This window comes from Telopea speciosissima, chromosome 6, assembly GCF_018873765.1.
Source record: "Telopea speciosissima isolate NSW1024214 ecotype Mountain lineage chromosome 6, Tspe_v1, whole genome shotgun sequence".
Classification (NCBI taxonomy): domain Eukaryota; kingdom Viridiplantae; phylum Streptophyta; class Magnoliopsida; order Proteales; family Proteaceae; genus Telopea; species Telopea speciosissima.
The window spans coordinates 12,636,936-12,656,071 of NC_057921.1; the positions used below are offsets into that span (position 1 = coordinate 12,636,936).

The window sequence follows — 19,136 nt, forward strand, 5'->3', positions numbered from 1 at the left end:
AATGCACCTCCACCACCTGGTCATGACTAGGGTTCTGATTCTGATTCAAGAACTTGACGAACACGATCGCAAGAGCAATATTCACAGCTTCAGTGGAAGTAGTAGTACTGTGAGAACTTGTAGTACTCGTAGTAGTGGGACACGTATTAGAATTAGCAGAGCTAGAAGAGGTGAGTGAGCGACAAAACGTGAAGGAAACAGTCTTTCACCGACGAAATCCTGGTGGTAGATTTGGTTCAAATTTCGTTCATCTGAATCCCCAAATGGCAGGGGAGATGAATTCGTCGATAGAGGGAAGTTGAAAAATAGCAGTGAAATTTGAAACATCGATTTGGGGATTTCCATATGATCTGCTAAAATGGATGAGTTATTGCTCAATCCGGTAAGGAAAACGGGTTTGGCTCACTTATCAGGGGTAAACAAATGTGAACCGCACGATCTGTTCAGGCCACTTGTCAATCACTGAAGGTAATACTGCACGATACTCCTAGATCTAAGAATTGGATAAGATTTTTATCCTGCAAATCAATCAATATAAGGAATTCGTTCAGTCCAGTTATTTCGTTCGGGATCGAACAAGTTAACAAGCCCCGCTCATGAACAAAGAAAACTTTTCGGTCTGTTATAAAAAAAGAAAAATGTTCAGTCCACCACCGATATTACACCTTCAATCCGAAATCGATTTCAACGGAACAAAAACCAAGTAGCAATTTCCACGGACTCTACCGCTCTAGTCACTCTGAAGCTACAGCAGAAGAACAAGAACTCCTCAGAAATTCTCCCTCTCTGTCTTTCTCTGATTCTTTCACTAATGGCTGAATTTCTAGACCTTGAGGCTCAAGACGGTGTTCGGATGCCATGGAACGTATTTCCAGGAACGAAGCAAGAAACAACTCACTGCGTCGTCCCTGTCTCTGCGATCTACACAGTCTTAAAGCCCTTCGCTAACATGCCCGTCCTTCCTTACCCTCCCCTTCGTTGCCGCACCTGCAGATCGATTCTAAATCCTTTCTGCATCGTCGATTACCTCGTAAAGATCTGGATATGCCCTTTCTGCTTCCAACGCAATCACTTTCCTCCTCACTACGCTTCGATCTCCGAAGACAATCTTCCTGCAGAGCTCTTTGCTCAGTATACGACGATCGAGTACGAGACTTCCACGGACAAATCGACTGTTCCTCCTGTTTTCCTTTTTGTCGTCGATACTTGCATTATCGAGGAAGAGCTAGGGTACTTGAAGACTGCTTTGTCTCAAGCAATTGATCTCTTACCAGATAAATCGCTTGTTGGGTTCATTACGTTTGGGACTTATGTCCATGTTCATGAACTTGGGTCCGGGTTGATCCCGAAGACTTATGTCTTCAGGGGATCAAAGGAGATATCCAAGGACCAGATTCTAGAACAGATGAATTTCTTCGCGAAGAGGCCGAAGCCTAGTGCTGGGGTAATTGCTGGTGTCAGGGATGGGCTTTCTGCCGAGAGTATCCGGCGCTTCCTCTTGCCTGCTTCGGATTGTGAATTTGCATTAAATTCGGTAATTTCTTCTGAACTTTGTGGAGTTTTGTTTGAAGAAGTGAATTTAGTGGCTTAATTCAATGTTGGGATTGTGAGGTTTTGTGTAGTTAATGGATTGGATGAGCTGGGTTTTTAATTTAGGTGTTGGAGGAGCTTCAGAAAGATCCTTGGCCGGTGCCAGCTGATCAGAGGGCAACAAGGTGCACTAGCACGGCATTAAGTGTGGCTGCCAGTTTGTTGGGGGCTTGTGTTCCTGGTTCTGGAGCTAGAATTATGACCTTCATTGGTGGGCCATCAACGGAAGGGGCAGCTGCTGTAAGTTTGACTGAATTATCATGGATATGGTTTGAATTTGCTTTTGTTGTTTGCTTGTGATTAGATTGCAGTTTTCTGTCTAAAATAGATATTAGTCTTAAGAGTGTCTTGTGACTTCTTTGTTGACATCATCATTCATCGGCAATGATTTCTTGATGCTGATCCTCATTGAAGAGCAATTAAAAAGGCATATTTGGTTAGGAATGAAATAAGAAATTATTGTATTAGAGCTGACTTGGGAGTTGCTCTGATCAATGACACGCTCTGAGAGAGTCGTTTGAGACGGTATGGTCATGTTCAACGGAGTCCTAGGGATGCCTCAGTAAGGAGTGATAGGGTTCTAATTGAAGGAGCTAAGAGAGCTAGGGGCAGGCCTAAAATGATCATAGGAGAAGTTGTGAGGAAGGACATACATAGTCTAGCTCTTGTACCAAGTATGACCTCGGATAGAGACTATTGGAGGCAAGGATCCACGTAGCAGACCCAATTTAGTTGAGATTCTCCTGACTTGCTGGGTTGTGCCTCTTTCCTCTTATGTTTATCTTTTATCGTTCATCTCTCATTTTTCCTTCTATTTTCCACCTCTCGAATTTTGAAGTGAATAGGAATAAACTTGGTTTGATGGATGTCAAGTTTCAGTCCAAACAAGTATTCTTGTAGCTCCTTAAAGATATGGATGTAATCCAGAATGTGTGGAGTTCGTTCTTCAAAGTACTTTGGTGGAATAAGAAATTCCACGTGTTTAACTTCCACATCATCAATCGTGTACATGGGGTTGTCCACGAATGTTTCTTCGACCTTCTTTGCTTCAAACCCAAGCTCTTTAAGTTCTTCCTTGTCATGCACAGTCTCCTCAATGGTTTCCTTAATCACCTTGTCAACTGTAGTGCCAAGTTCTACATCATCTGCTGTCTCAACTTTGTTTGCTTTAAATTCTTTAATGTAAGCCTCGACATTCGGAACATTAAGGGTTGACTCTTCCATGACAACATAAACTGCTTGAACTTCAACATTAACTTCATAGATGTCATTCTTATCATCTAGGGTGTCTTCACACTCTTCTCCTTCAAGGGCAGCATTAACAGCCTGATCATCATCAAACTGTGGTTCACAAACCATCTTTGGAATGGATTCAATGGTTGTGATAATTGAGTCTGCCTTCTCTTGCTGCTCTTCCATCTTCAAAACTTGAATGACTTCCCTGGTAGCATCTGTTGGAGGTGGAGCGCGATGAGAACCAAGTGAGGCTTTAAATGTTTGCTCAAAAGAGGCCACTTGGTCTATTAGTTGCTTCACGCTCTCTTCAAGTGTAAGTGTCTTTTGGTGGTTATCTTGTGGAAGGGAGAGTTTTTTGTGCATATGTTCCGGTAGGTACTTGTTCTTCAACTCTTCCCATGTCCTAGCCTCCTAGGTTCACGTCCCCTAGCTCTGAGTCTCTCTTTATGGAGCGTCTACCATTGTTTAGTACGACCAGTCAATCAGGAGTAAAGAAAATTATGTTTCTGCTCCTCTGTTAAGTTGTACCAATCAAAATATTCCTCTAAAGAATCCAACCAATCAAAGAAGAAGACTAGATCCCTTTGCCCGGCAAAGGAAGGAACTTCTGACCTCATTTTCCTTGTATTAACATCAGCCCTAGGAGTTGATGGTCTTTGATACCAAATAATGTAGATGAGGCTTAGCTAAGAACTACTCTACAGCGGGATTGATAATAGTTGCAGTGGATCATCAATAATATAAGCAAATCAGAATTAGAAAGTTAGGTGGTAGAGATCCAACCGGCCAATAGATGGCTACCAAACTAAGATTGAGTGGACGTGGTGCTGATCAGGTCCTTTGCTCCAAGTTACACCGAATTCTGATGGCTGAATGTTGAGTTATGAAGCTGACTCAAAATTAGAAGGGTATGGAATAACTTGCAAACCAGCACTGGGAATGAAGCAAATCCCGTTTTCTTACTTTCTACCGTTATTTTAGGCTCATAACCCATGGGATTAAAAGCCCAACACATATATAACTCAACCCCAGGCTTATTTCCACTAAAATAAGCCCTTTAAGTGACTTATCTACATCATGCTCTAAATGAAAATTTTTTATTATATTAAAATAAATGAATATCTTACCGCACTTTTAGTTTTTAGCAATGTTTAACCATATTAAGATTTATGGAATTTTTAGATTTGAGAAAAACCTCAACATTAGAAAGTTAAAAGTTTCACTTACCGCCAAAAATCCAACTTTTGTTTTTGAATTGGGAGGGGGGTTGACTTTTTATCCTTTTGGAATTTTATTTTTTTAATAATTTTTATTGGATTCAAATAGGGTGTATTCACTTATTTATGAATAATAATATCTTAAGTAAATGAGATAACAAATAATTTCATTTACTTAAATGATATTTGTCATTCATAAGGGCCAAGGAGTTTGATACCACTAAGGCCATGACCGCCCATACCCTAAAAAATCTACCTGGACACCTAGGAGGTGCCTAAATGATGCCTGTACAACTAGGTTACGTAGATAGGAGACTCATGAAAAGATTTAGAGAGACCAAGAAGGATCTCCATATGGTCTCTATTGACCTAGAAAAAGCTTATGGCAAAGTTCCTAGATATTTAATCTGGCATGTCCTTGGGAAGATTAGGGTTTCAAGTAAATATGTGAAAATATATATATGATGGTGTGTGGTGACTGGTGTAAGAATAGGGGGGGTCAAGGTAGTGAATTCCCAAACAGTTGGGTTACATCAAGGATCAGCTCTAAGCCCTTAATTGTTTGCACCTATCATGGATGAGTTAACCAAAGACATCCAAGATGAGGTTCCTTGCTGCATGCTTTTTGCTGATGACACGAAAGCTGTAATTAGCGCCAAATTGAAGTTATGGAGATCAACTTTGGAATCAAAAGGTTTTAGGATAAGTAGAACGAAGACGGATAATTAGGGGGTGAAAGTTGATGAGATGGAGATTCCTCAAAGTGACCATTTTAGGTATCTAGGATCAATCATTAGTAAGGAAGGTGATATAGAACTATAGAAGATGATGTCTCTCAGAGAATTAAATAGGATGGATTGATTTGGAGTTGTGGAGAGGTGCATCCGAAGTGTTATGTGATCGACGGACTCCTTTAAAGCTTAAAAAAAAATTTTACAAAACAGTCTTAAGATCCGCTATGATGTATGGTGCGGAGTGCTAGGTAGTTAAGAAGCGTCATATAAATAAGCTAAGAGGAGCGGAGATGATAATGTTAAGATGGATGAGTGGCAAAACCAAGAAGGATAAAACAAGGAATGATCATATTAGAGCTGATTTGGGAGTAGCCTTGATTCAAGATAAGCTGGTCTCCTGGCTTGCGGCTCTGGTCCGCTGGCTTGCGGCTCTTCTTCCTTTGGTTCCTCTAATCTGCATTAGCTCCATAATAAAAAACTTTTAGAAACTATTCTAAAATTGACATTGTTCCTCAAGAGATCCTCAGAGTGAGTTTAAGATAAAGGGTGAACATCGACATTTTTTTAAATCCACTTCATGGCATAGTTCAAAATCTCGCGATATTTCGCCGAAATATCGCTTAATTTCGTATATCTCGAGCTTACCGAGATGCGAAATCAGGTCGAAATGAAAAAATACCATATTTCGTCGATATCTCGTGAGATATCGTGAGATATCGACGATATCTCGTGAGATATCGACAATATCTCGATATCTCGTGAGATATCGACGAAATATGGTATTTTGGCTTAAAGTGTCACGTGAAGGGGGGCTTTAATACAATATTTCGCAAATTTCGGTCCATATTTCGACCGAGAGCTGCATTTGCTAAGGAATTTCAGTCTTTTGCCTATTCTTCCACTCTTCCAAGCTCTCATCCAACACTCTAGCCATTGTTCAAGCACATTGTTGTCGGATTTTCACCGGTAAACTCATCGGAGGGTCATCTAAGCTCATCATCCAAGCTTTTTTCCACTATTTAAGGTAAATTCTATTCCTCTAAAACTATTTTTTTGAAAAGACTATGTACAAATTTTGTTGGATGGTGATGATATTAATATATGTTAGACACCGGAGGCCGATCTATAGCCTCACAATATAAATTTTTTTCCATATGTATTTTTTTTTTTTTTTTCTGGTTTTAAAAATTCATTTTCCTACAATTAAAATAGGAAATAATTAGGGGTAATATGACTTAGATGGTAATGAATTAAATATATGTTAGACACCAATGGCCGATCTACGGCTTCACGGTGTCGGATTTATTTTTCTGCTCTTAAATAATTATTTTAATTTTCGCACATACCACTCCATTGGCATCGGATTATGGTGCATCACAACCTTACGATGGATATAGATATGGATCATCATCATATGGGCGGTTTAGTGGGTAGGGGACTATGACTACGCCCATCCAGGGACATCTGGATCATCTTTTGTAAATAACATCTTTGCATACCCTAGCGGACCTAACTACCAACCTCACGCCATACATGCAGCCAATGCCATCGCTCTTGCGCGGCGCCAACATCATATCATGGATCATCTTCTTCACGATTGGATCGATTGGTAACCCTAGTTTATATCCTAGGATAGGTTACCTACAGATGTTGATGATTTCATTTACGTGACACTTGTGGATGACTACACTCGTTTCTTCTCCGATTCTATACCGTGGTCCACATATGTCCTTCAAACAGAGAGCAATGGACGTCGACTCCGGCGAGGCATGAGTGGGATTGATCCAGGGAGGCACAAAGAACTACTATTAGCGTTTAGCACTTGTAATTTGTAACTTAAGTTGTGATTTCATTGATCTATGAACTTGTGAGTTGTGACTTGCGAGTTGCTGAGTCTTGTGACTTACTAACTTTGACACTTAGTGTATTGCCTTTAAGGCTTTAAGCGAGTTATTGAATATTATGGAGTTTATGAGAATCATGGCACTCATCAATGTGTATTGGCTTTAACTTGATATGTGATGAAGTTAAATACTATTATTAAATATTAATCGCCTAATCTATGTGTATTTAACTATTTATACATTAGGGTCGGTGACCGTATGTCAATCAAGGGTGCAAGCCCAAAACACCAATTTGAATTCACATTTTTACAATTTTATGGTTTAAATGTGTTTATTAAGCTTAAATAAGGCTGTCCATGAAGTTTCAGGCCTAGATATGGCCAAAAACCCCCCGAGATGGACCCCCGAAATATTGCAGAAAAAATGCAATATTTCGGTCATATTTCGCGATATCTCGGATATTTCGGATATCTCGGTAGGCCCGAGATACCGATATATCGCGAGATATAGTACTATGCTTCATGGAGAATATGATCTTACATTAACATTAATTTTTGTTTTCTAGATCTGATGTACTCAGCTGTTATAGGTATCTGTTATGAGGACTGTCCCTTCTTGTCCTGATGATCAATGAACAATGATCGAGTTTTGCTTGAATATGCTATGCAAAAAAGCATTTCTCTCTCAACTCTCAATCAATCGTTAATATTCCTTGATTTCTTTGTTACACCCATGCCCAAACCAGGTCTAATTTGAACTTGGTGTGTAGGTACTGCTCCGGCGAGTGTCGACATTGGTGACATGTGGGCAGTAACAGTCAAGGAGTCAGGTGAAGATGCTGAACTTCCTCCATGCACATGCTCATGGTGTGAAGGGAGTGGGAGGAGATATCCGAATCCACTTCCGGATATTTGGTCGTAAGTAACTTAACCACCTCATGTATGGTAGAATATTCTCATTATATTGTGTACAAATCTTACTAAAACACCTATGAGAGTGGGGGAGAAACACTAGAGAAAATCCAGTTTGAACAACGCAGTATGACTCGCCGGTCAATCATCATAGGCTGATCAATGATCTGCCTGTGGCATCAGTCGGTTGACTGCTGAACTCCCTAGTATGAAGTTGCTGTCTATGGGACCCGGTGCTTCGAGTCAAGCTTTCCTTCACATGTCCCATCATGTTGTGCTACCCTTGTACCACTGCACACCTAGTGTGGAGTCAAAGTGGTGGGCTTACGTGTTCAAATTGGGAAATTAATGGGTTTGATTGAGTTTAGGTGCTCAGGTGAATAGGCCTTAGTGGCCCTTGCCTATCTAATGAAATGAGCTTCTCTTGGCTCATAAACATCACACTAAAAACCGAAAAAGGAGAGAGAAAGGAAGAAAGGAGAAGAAGAAGAAGAAGGAAGAGGAGGAAGGAGATCGGATTGCTTGGTGTTGCTGTCCAAGCTCGAGTCTAGGCAAGAACATTGATTCCCACCTCTTTCCCTCTGTTTCTGTAGAATTTCTAAACCTAGGGTTTAGTATTTTTGACTGGGTTTAAGTTAAAACCCAGTGCGAAGCATTGAGGCCAACTGGAGTGTGTTTGTGTGAGGGTATTGAACCTTCTTGCACACTCCCTAACCGATTACAAATCGAATCCCAAGTGGTTGAGGTGAAAACTGCCCAAACCCTAACTTTTAGGGTTTCGATCGGAGATTCGATCGTATCTCCAGTTTCACTTGGTGGAACTTGATGCCGTTAGGCTCAAAAGATGGGTAGACTCATCCTCTATAATCTCTATGGAATAGAATTGATCAAAGGATCAGGTTGGTCAGAACCTGAACTGAAGAACAGTTCACAGAGCTCTGACCGATCGATCCAACCAGTTGATCATCATCAGTCGATGGGATCCACCGGTGAGCAAACCCAAGTTGTGGAGTCCATTGACTCCATGACCGGTTGAGCTAATCGGTCAATCACTATCTACCGGTGGATAATTGCCAACAACCCATGAGTCTGCATATTCAACCGGTGATCCACCAGTTGATCACTGATCAATTGGTGGGATCAGCCGGTGGACCCAGATTGGGTTATTCCCGTGCCATTTTGGGAAAACTCCTGGGGGACTCTTATTGACCTAATCTAACACACTACTACACGTGAACTAGGTCAGAGACAACCATCAAGGTGAGGTGTATTTGGGTCATGTCGGGTGATAACTTTGGGTTATATTTGCCAAGTCTATTGACCAAGTGAGTAGGTGCGGTTTGAATTAATTTAAAGAGTGTTCTTATTTTATAATTGTTGAATGTTGCATTTCCATGCTTTTCAATTATATACTACTATCTATTGGACTATGTATGCTTTAACTTGTAAATGGTTGAGATGTATGTCTTGTGTGGAAATGGGATACGGTGTGGCCAAGGTGGATTCCAACCGTGATTGCCATACTTATAATTTGTATTCATGCTGCATTATACTTAAGCTTAGAAATGGGTTGCGGTATGGCCAAGGTGGATTTTGGTACCATATTTGTCATACGAACTGCTGCATTAGAATTGTATGTTGCATTAGGCTTAGAAATGATTTTCGGTGTGGCCGATGTATGATTCCGGTACCGCATTCTCCATACTTAATAGTGTGTGTATGTGTATTGATACAGAGCTACAACACTACATCCGCAAGAAGAATACAAATAAGAAGCTGCTGTCCAAGTAGCATAGTCAGTAGTGTTAGATGTGGATCCATACTTATTTTTTTTTTTAAGAGGTTTTTTTAATGTTTTTAAATTGAACCGGTCCAACCTTGTTGAACCTGTGGTTCAATTTAATTGACCTGAGTCACCTTTTAAATTATGTAATTTTTTCTTTTATTTGGATCTACACCACACTCCCACGATTTAAAGAGGGGGTGTGGGTTTAGTTAGTCGGCTAGCCTAGGGGTCATTAAGACTCCTAGGCTGAATAGGAGTTAAGGTTGTTAAGCCTATTTAATTAATGAAATTTGTGGAGCTCTCTCATTTTCTACTTTTTGAAATTAAAAACTGCTATTTGCAAGCTGCTGCTTCTCTTCTCTTGTGAAGACTGCTTTGTGTGTGATCAAAGCAAGGTGGGATTCCTGTCTGCAAAGCTGGGAACCCTCTCTTTCTCTATGGCTCGTTGGAATATTTCCAACCTTCCAAAATATTTCAACCCTAAAGGCCTCTCTCATTGCTTCCATTCACTCCCTTGAATCCTTGCCCCCGACCGATGATACTATCTCCCTCTTAACTATGACCGTGGCAAAACTTTCCGCCCTCTTGGAGGCGGAGGAAATTTATTGGATGCAGAAATCTAGAGTTTCCTACATCAAAGAAGGTGACAGGAATACCAAGTTTTTCCACTCTGTTGCACGTGGGAATATCCGATATCAAAACACTCTGTTCCTTCGTCGCCCTGATGGGGATAAAATCTGTGAACCTCGCTTAATTGCTGCCGAATTCACTGAATACTTCAAGCAGATCTACTCTACTATGCATCCTCTAGATCCTGAATTTGTTAGTAGCCTTTTCTCCCCATGTATCTCCACCTCCCAAGCGGACCAACTATTATCCTTGCCACTGGAGGATGAAATCCGAACTGCCATTTTCAGCCTGGGAGCCTTTAAATCCCTTGGTATTGATGGATTCCCTGCTTTCTTCTACCAACATCACTGGGAACTGGTAAAGAAGTGTAAATTGGTTCAAGATTTCTTCACAACCAAATACCTCCCCCTTGGAGTCAATCACACTCTTCTAACATTGATCCCAAAAAAGGAAAATGCTTGCTACGTCGAGGAGTTTAGACCAATCAGCCTTTGGAATGTGTCGTATAAGATCATCACCAAACTCCTGGCCTTGCGCCTGAAACCTTTTCTTGACAATTTTACCTCCCCCGCTTAGTCCGCCTTTGTGCTAGGTAGTCAAATTAGTGATAACATTATCATTGGCCATGAAATTTTTCACTACCTGAGGCGGAAAAAGAAAGGCTAGACTGGTTTTATGGCTCTGAAGCTGGATATGTCTAAGGCATATGATCGAATTGAATGGCACTTTATCAAAGCAATCTTTGGGTTCTAAGGCTTTCCGCCTGAATGGGGAGACATTATTACAGCACTGGTAGCGTGCACCTTCTCCATCAAAATACGGGGTAGTTGTTTCAACATCTTTGAACCAACCAGAGGGTTACGCCAGGGCTGCCCACTTAGTCCTTATCTGTTCATTACTGCCATGAGGTGCTTTGCTAGACTCATCCAAACCTACAGAGACCTCAACATGTTTCGGGGAATCAAAATTGCACGGGGCGCTCTAGAAATTACTCATCTATTCTTTGCCGATGATACATTATTGTTCTGCAGAGCCACTCATGAGGACATCTCCACTCTCCAATCTATTATCTCCCTGTTTGAAGACCTTTTAGGACAGCAAATTAACATGGCCAAAAGCAGCATCTACTTTAGCACCAACACCCCTTCACATCTGCGGGCTTTCATCAAAAAGTCCCTATCCCTGAAATGGACCATACATCCAAATATTTGGGAACCCCCCTTCTCCCCCCTATCTCTAAGATTAGGAACCTCTCTGATGTTATTTCCAAGGTTCAAGGCAAACTGAATGGTTGGCACAGCCACCTCCTCTCACAAGCTTGAAGAATAACCCTAATTAAATCAGTGCTTAACTCTGCTCCCACCTACCTGATGTCCTGCTTTCCATTCCCTCAGACTATCTGTACCAAGTTGGACAAAATTAATGCCCGCTTCTGGAGGGGCAAAAAACAGGATCAGAAAGGAAAGTCACTGCTCTCTTGGGGTAAGGTTTGTGCACCTGTAACCTCGGGGGGACTGGGAATCCGTACTACTAGTGTTCACAATAAGGCCCTCCTAATGAAACTAGGATGGAATATGCTTAGGGGGCCCCAATCCCTATGGACAAAGGTTCTCAAATCAAGGTATTTCCCTCACTCCTCCCCCTTGATCCGCATTGGTCAAGCTGCATAATACACTGTTCTTGGGTCTGGAGGGGTATTCGCTTAATTCTTACGGATCTGAGGAAAACAATTTGTTGGAAAATTGGGGATGGTAAACTTGCTTCAATCTAGAAATCACCATGGATCCCCACCTTGCGTCACTACATCCCCCCCTACCCAGTCTCACAACACCCTCCATACACGCATGTCAGCGATCTGATGATAGATCAATCCTGGAACATCCCCCTCATTCATCCATTTTCCCCCACACAGTAGCAATGGCAAAATTCTGCAGATCCAACTACCCATACACCCTCACTCGGATTTCCTCATCTCACCCAAGCATAAAACTGGGCAATTCAGTACCAAGCTGGCTGCATCTCATCTAACTCCAACAAGACAAGATACACAGGTGAAATGGAAAACTATTTGGAATCTGAAGACCCATCCCAAGTTCAAACTATTCGCCTGGAAAGCACTACACAATGCCTTGCCGACCAAGGTCAGACTTCAAGGCTTTATCCAGACAGATACACTCTGCCCTCTTTGCAATCAGAAGGAGGAAACAGCTTGGCATATCTTGTTGTCTTGTGATGTATCAAAAAGAATCTGGGCTGCAGGGTCACTTGGACTGCGCACTGAGTCCTTACAATTCCAGGACTTAAAAACGCTATTCAATACCATTTGCACAACTGCGGGGATAACAAAAGTGCAGAAAACTACAATTCTACAGGTCGCTTGCATCACTGGATATTTTATATCGCAGGCTAGGAACCACTTACTTTTCCAAAAGACAAGATTGGATCCTATTGGCATCATAAAGAACATCCGGAGATGGGAAAAGGATTTAAGTATTTTCAATGAGTCATACCCGGCGGGCACCATCACTGTAGTACAATACCCCCCCAACCACCCACACTTGACTACTACCTACAGCTACCAACCGCTGATAAATACATTATCGTCACTGATGGCAGTTTTGACCCAATCACTGAAATTGGTGGATGGGGAGTAGCAGTTTTTCATAACCAAACTCTTGTAACTGCAATTATGGATTTTGGTTGCACAGGTACAGCATCAGAAGCAGAAACCAAGGGACTCCAACAGGGCATCAAAAGTGCATTATCACTGGGAAGCAGAAGCATAGAAGTCTGGATGGACTGTCTAGAACTGGTGCGGTGGATAGAAAATCAACAGGACTACCCATGGCCATGGAAGCTTTTTTCTCTACTCTTTGACATTAAGGCAGATCTCATTAATTTTCAGAATGTTGTAATAATTAAAAAAGATCGACATGAGATCTATATTGCTCATCAATTAGCTCAAGCAGTGCGTAGGTTCTGTTATAACGGAATTGTAATGGATGATTTAAACCTCTACATTTAAATAAAGCTTCTTTTTCTTGCTTATCAAAAAAAAAAAAAAAAAAAGCAAGGTGGGATTGGTGTGTGATCCAATCGACACCTTGCGGTGTGAAGCTTGGGTGGTTCGAACAAGCTTTCTCTCAAGTTCTCTTCTTTAAGATTCGATTTTTATTCAAGTTTCTGCTGCTGCCTATCTTCCACTGCATCTCCAAGTAAGTTTGAAGCCTCCCCAACCCCAATCTTCTTCTTCTAAACCCTCTACAACCCAACCCTAAGTCCCTAACTTTCCCCTTTTATTTTCTTCTATTTGCTTAAACTTAATTCACTCACAGCCATAACCCACCATCAGAATTCAACCAAATTTGGACTACAACATCCTCACAACACCCCTTCCACTCGACTTTGACCTCTGCCCCATCCCACCTTTAAAAACCCTAAATTCCCTTAAACCCAAATCCCTAAAATACAGCCCAGCCACATCTAGCCATCAACAGACCCCCATATCCTGGCCGAGAGACTCTCACCATCACTAGAGAACTCGACTTTAACCCCCTGCCCTAATGCCATCTCTAAACCCTAGATCCCCTCACTTCCATCTTTTTAAAAACCCAAAACCCGAAACCCTAACCTGCTGTCCTTTGAATTCTCACACTTCCACTCATCTAAACTTCACTGGACCAATACTGATAGACTCCCTTACACTGGCCTAGCATAACCATATCCTCAAACCCTAACCCTAATTTGCACTAAAACCCTTTTTCTGCCCAATCGGACTGCCTGTTCATTGCAGATCCTGTTGCTTTGGCTCCTAGCTGGTCTCCTTGCCACCTAGGACTACATTATGTTTGCTTGAGGAGACGGGAGGACGGTGTGGCTGATGTATGATTCCAGTACCGTGATCGCCGACCTTAAGCATATATGTATATATGCGAAGCATACTGCCATGTAGATTCGTATGAGGCTAGGATAACTGACCTTGTTCTACAACCCCTAGCCAATAGGGGGTTACATGTTGGATGGCCTTTTTGTGGTATGTTTGATGCTGATTTTCCAAATGCCACTTTTGCGGTACAATGTGATTATTGTTGGAGGCGGACCGAGCTGGTGACCGATGGTAATTCCGGGACCGGCGGTGTTCATCTGGGTTTACTGGGAGACCCATGACGCATTTGGGGACCAGCAAGCTTTTATTCGCAAGTAGGGTATGTAGCACTGGGTGACCCATTGTGCATTCGGGGACCGGGGATACATCCTAATGTGTTATAGTAACACTGTTAACCTGACTTAGGTGTGATTTTAGGTGGATAATAATGAAATGAACTCATGCACCACATGATGGATTATTTGTGTATGCCTTCATGCCCCCATCACTCATTGAGCTTGGTGAAGCCCACACCATGTGTATGCCTTTTTTTTAGATGATGATGTAGGTGGTGCTATTTCCATGAGCACCGGCACTTCTCCCTCTGTCGCTGATGTAGGTGAAGAGTGGTGGATGCCTGTGTCCGAGGAGTATGGTCCAGACTGTGCTTGTGATGATTGTGCATATTCTGCTTTATGATCGGGGGGCAAGGCATTTATTTACTGCTTTGATATTTTGATACATTTTTTGTAATAACTATTATTATGTTTTGGTTAACTGTGGAACAAGAATAAATTTTTATATGTAATATTCTATCAGATTAGTTATCCAGTTGTGAGAATCACTGAATCAGTAATGTATATATATTTGTCTTCCGCTGTCCTGATTTATTTATGATTCTCAATGGTGGATCGTGCTGTTAAGGTACTGCATTTGAGATCCTGGAGGTCGAATAGGATGGTGGTAAGCATCCTAGTCAGATTCCCCGTGTTTTAGGGAGTGGGGTGTGACATTCTTTGTTGGAAATTGTGACGTAGGATGAGGTTGAGTTTTATCTATGGGATGAGCCAAGTTTGTGTAGCACATGTGAGGTAGAATGGGATAAGCCCACCGAAAGTTGTAGGCCTGGTAGATTTGTTGAGTATGAGTAAACATTGAAGATTCCCAACATAATTGCTGGAAATTGTGGTCTGCAGTAGCTAAGTGTATCATTCCATACTAGTTTTTTTTTTTAATTTTTTAATTTTTAATTTTTAAATTGGTGGATAGAATTTATTGCTTATTTCCAATGTTTGCATTAGAATTTCAAAGATATGTGTTGTATAATTTATCGGTCTACCTTATAAGTGTACTTTCTTATCCATTTCCCTAGAAATATTGGAAGGTGTTGCACAAAATCTTTACCTTTTCTTATTTTCTATTTATTTTGGTCTATTTGTAAACGTTTGCAAGATTTTCTGATTTGTTCTTTATATAATACACATTTACAGATTGTATCCAAGAGTTTATCTGAACCGATTCGTTCCCACAAGGACCTTGATAAAGATTCTGCTCCCTACTATATTAAAGCAGTAAAGTTTTATGAGGGGCTTTCGAAGCAGCTTGTAAATCAAGGACATGTGCTAGATTTGTTTGCATGTGCTCTTGACCAGGTAACTTGCTTGCTTCTCTGTATACTAGACCTTTTCTTTTCTATCTATCTCTCTCTCTCTCTCTCTCTCTCTCTATATATATATATATATATATATATATATATATATATATATTTAACTATTGTAATTTTCTGCTGTAGTTTAATTTTAGGTATCTTTAAAATCATTACCAATTTCTCTTCCCTACTATGCTTGTCATTTTGTCTTTATATTTCTTACAGTAAATTTAGAGCAACAGTGTTGTATGAAGCTAATGGTATGAGTCGTAAGAGGAGATAAGTGGAAGGAGAGTCATTTGAGGTGGTATGGCATTTGCTATGGAGGCATCTATGTGCATATGCAGTGAGGAGTGATATGGTGCAGTTTATAGGAGTAAAAGACAAAGGGTCAGCCAAAAATAACTAGGGAGAAAGTGGTCCGCAAAAAATCTGAATGGCTTTTTCAAACCAGATGGCTTTAAATAGAGTTGAATGGGTGAAAAAAGATGTGTAACTGATCCATTTAGTTGGGAAAAGACTTTTCTTAAGTTGCGTTGAGTTATTTAGTCTCTCTCCATAATGCAACCATAATTTTGAACCCTACTTATTTTTGATTAGGTGGAATATTTTTGTCACAAGGGTCTATTATTTTCCAAACCTTAGAAGGCACCTATTCTGCCACGTGGACAGACTGTGGTGGCACATACGCCCCCAATGCCCTTATCCTTGAGCCAAAACCTAACTTATTGATCTCACAACGGAGTACTTAAAATAACACTTTAGGATTTATAAAAATATTTCGCAACTAACACAAACATTCTTGAAATTAGAACCTTGTTGAGAACCGTAGGATGGGAATATTCCCTCTTTGTTATTAGGGTTTTATTATTTTCTTACTTTACCTTTTTGTCCTTGGGGTTGTAATTCTTATTATAAATAAAGAGGTCCTCTGTCATTATTGACATGACACATTATTCCAAAAACTCTGATTCTGAACTTGGTATCAGAGCCGAAACCCTAGAAAATCTTTTTCGTTCTTTGATTTGCTTCCCTCCATCACCACCGCCACCTTTGGGGGCTACAGCGTCCGCGTCTAGCATGGTAAACAACATCTGAACCATGCACCACTAAGTCCTTCACTTATGCGCCTAAACCACCACGCCCTCTCCCACTTATCCCGATGAACCAAAATCACCGCTGCAACCCCGTCTCTAGTCGCCTCCACCTGCGCCGGGCGCACGACCCGTCTCTAGTCGCCTTCTCTGCTGCCGTGCCAACCTGCTCTGCCGCGCCTCTGTCGTGACCTGGTTGCCTTACATCCTTGTTCCGCCGCAACCTAGCCTTGTCGGCGCTCCATCTCGCTGCGAGCCGTGATTCTTCTGGTTGCCCTTGCTGCCGCTGCCGCGACCCCCTGATCGCCGTGCCACACTTCTTTGCCAGCCCTTCTTGCTGGTGCTGCCGCAACCCTCGTTGCTGTCCCTCTCTCGCCGCAAACTTCCTTGGTTGCTGCGCCTCATCATTGACATCTCAACTGTCAATGTTGCTTCCGTTCGTTGCTTCTTCCGGTCTTCTTCCTTGTGTGTACTAGTCTTTTCCTAATTAAGCATGGGAGACGAAATCACAAGTACTACTTCTACCAATGCTCCCACTTCTGGTCGATCAAACACTGGGCATCACACTCTCCAGCCTGGCCCCATCAAATTAAATGACCAGAATTTGCTCAAATGGTCCCGAGCATGTCTTCTTACATTCAGGGGACATAACTACTCTGGTCTTCTCACAGGAGCTATACCCAAACCAACCGATCCCACTGCAGCGATTACATGGGATGGGAATGATGCGTTGGTTGTGTCCTTCTTGACTAACTCCATGGAGCCCTCAGTCAGCCCCAATTTTGTTCTCTTCAATTCGGCCAGAGATTTGTGGGATGCTGTTCATCAAACCTACTCCCAGGCAGGGAATTATGCTCAGATTTATGAGATTCGTCGACAGGTTCGCAATACTACTCAAAAGGAGCTGACCCTTACTGTTTACTATTTGGCCCTAACTACTCTCTAGCAACACAGTGAGAGCTCTCTTGTCTTGTGCTGCCAATTTGGGGTGGAATTTGTAACAATTAGATGTCAAGAATGCCTTCTTGAATGGAGATCTAGAAGAAGAAGAAGTCTACATCGATCTTCCCCCTGGATTCTCCTTCTCTTCTGCTACTGGTCATGTCTACAAATTGAAGAAATCCCTATATGCTCTCAAGCAATCCCCTAGAGCTTGGTTTGGTCGATTTCTGAAGGCAATGAAGAAATTTGGATATCTGGATATCACCAAAGCCAGGGTGATCATACTTTGTTTATGAAAAAGGAAGGAACCCAGATCATTGCCCTCATTGTGTATGTAGATGATATAGTAATCACCTGGAACAGTGATGATGGAATATCCCATTTAAAATCTCTACTTGCAATGGAGTTTGAAACTAAGGATTTGGGACCTCTTCGGTATTTTCTTGGGAGTGAAGTGGCAAGGTCTGATAAGGGTTTTTTCATCTCTCAATGAAAATACGTTTTAGACCTCCAAAAGACTGGTATGTTGGGGTGTAAACCTGCTGATTCTCACATTGAGGTTAATCACCAGTTATGCAATGGCATGGGGGATCCTGTTGACAGCGAACAATATCAAACGACTGGTTGGCCGACTGATCTACCTTTCCCACACTCGATTGGATATTGCTTATGCTGTAGGCATTGTTAGTTATATTGGGAGTGACCCAAAATGCCCTGCCCAGATCCCAGCTCGAGCGAGGGAGCGATGCGCTTTGGCTAGTGTGCAATAAGGAATTAAAGTTGCACCTTCGCTCACAAGGCGTCTTTTGGGGATTGGGAAGCACTTGGCCCTACAATTGGTATCAGAGCAGGTGGTCGCAAGTTCGAGTCTCCCCGGTGCCATGGGTGCTCTGTTACTGGGCGTGCATTTGGGGGGGGATTGTTGGGAGTGACCCAAAATGCCCTGCCCAGATCCCGGCTTGGGCGAGGAAGCGATGCGCGCTGGCTGGTGTGCAATAAGGAATTAAAGTTGCACCTTCCCTCACAAGGCGTGTTTTGGGGGATTGGCAAGCGCTTGGTCCTACAAGTTGGTTTCTTCATTATCCTAGAACATTCTATCTTGAAGCTGTTAATAGGATATTGAGGTATTTGAAATCTGCTCTTGGGAAAGGTATTCTTTTCTCCAATAATGGGACTTGTCGCCTAGAAATGTTTACTGATGCTGAGTGGGCAGGGTCCATTGATGATAGGAGATCTACTTCTGGCTACTGTTCTTTTCTTGGTGGCAATCTAGTTACTTGGCGTTGCAAGAAACAATTTGTTGTCTCTCGCTCCAGTGCATAAGCTGAATTCCGCTCTATGGCACAAGGAATTTGTGAACTTATGTGGCTTATGGGAATTTTGAGTGATTTGGGGCTTGGCTCTGAAGATCCATGCACCTCTACTGTGATAACAAGGCTGCCATCAATATTGCTCATAGTCCTGTGTAGTACGATTGCACCAAACATGTAGAGATCGACATGCATTTCGTCAAAGAAAAACTTGAGGATGACGTTATTTGCATTCCCTTTGTTAGTTCGGAAAATCAGTTAGCTGATGTTTTTCGAAGGGCCTTAATTGTATGTTCCATCCCTTGGTCTCCAAGTTGGGCATGTTTGAT

At 41.8% G+C, this 19,136-nt stretch overlaps 1 protein-coding gene across 2 annotated transcripts in view; it reads left to right on the plus strand.

The window, feature by feature from the left end:
- The first annotated feature begins 720 nt into the window (after positions 1-720).
- LOC122665011 (protein transport protein SEC23-like) overlaps positions 721-19,136 on the plus strand; it is a 113,840-nt gene continuing 95,424 nt past the window's right edge. The window contains exons 1-3 of one of the 2 annotated variants that reach the window (XM_043861067.1): positions 721-1,534; positions 1,657-1,830; positions 15,304-15,465. In XM_043861067.1, coding sequence (XP_043717002.1) covers positions 812-1,534; positions 1,657-1,830; positions 15,304-15,465 — 1,059 coding nt within the window. In that variant the 5' untranslated portion in view covers positions 721-811. The remainder of the gene's footprint in view (positions 1,535-1,656; positions 1,831-15,303; positions 15,466-19,136) is intronic. The other variant, XM_043861066.1, reaches the window with a different exon arrangement.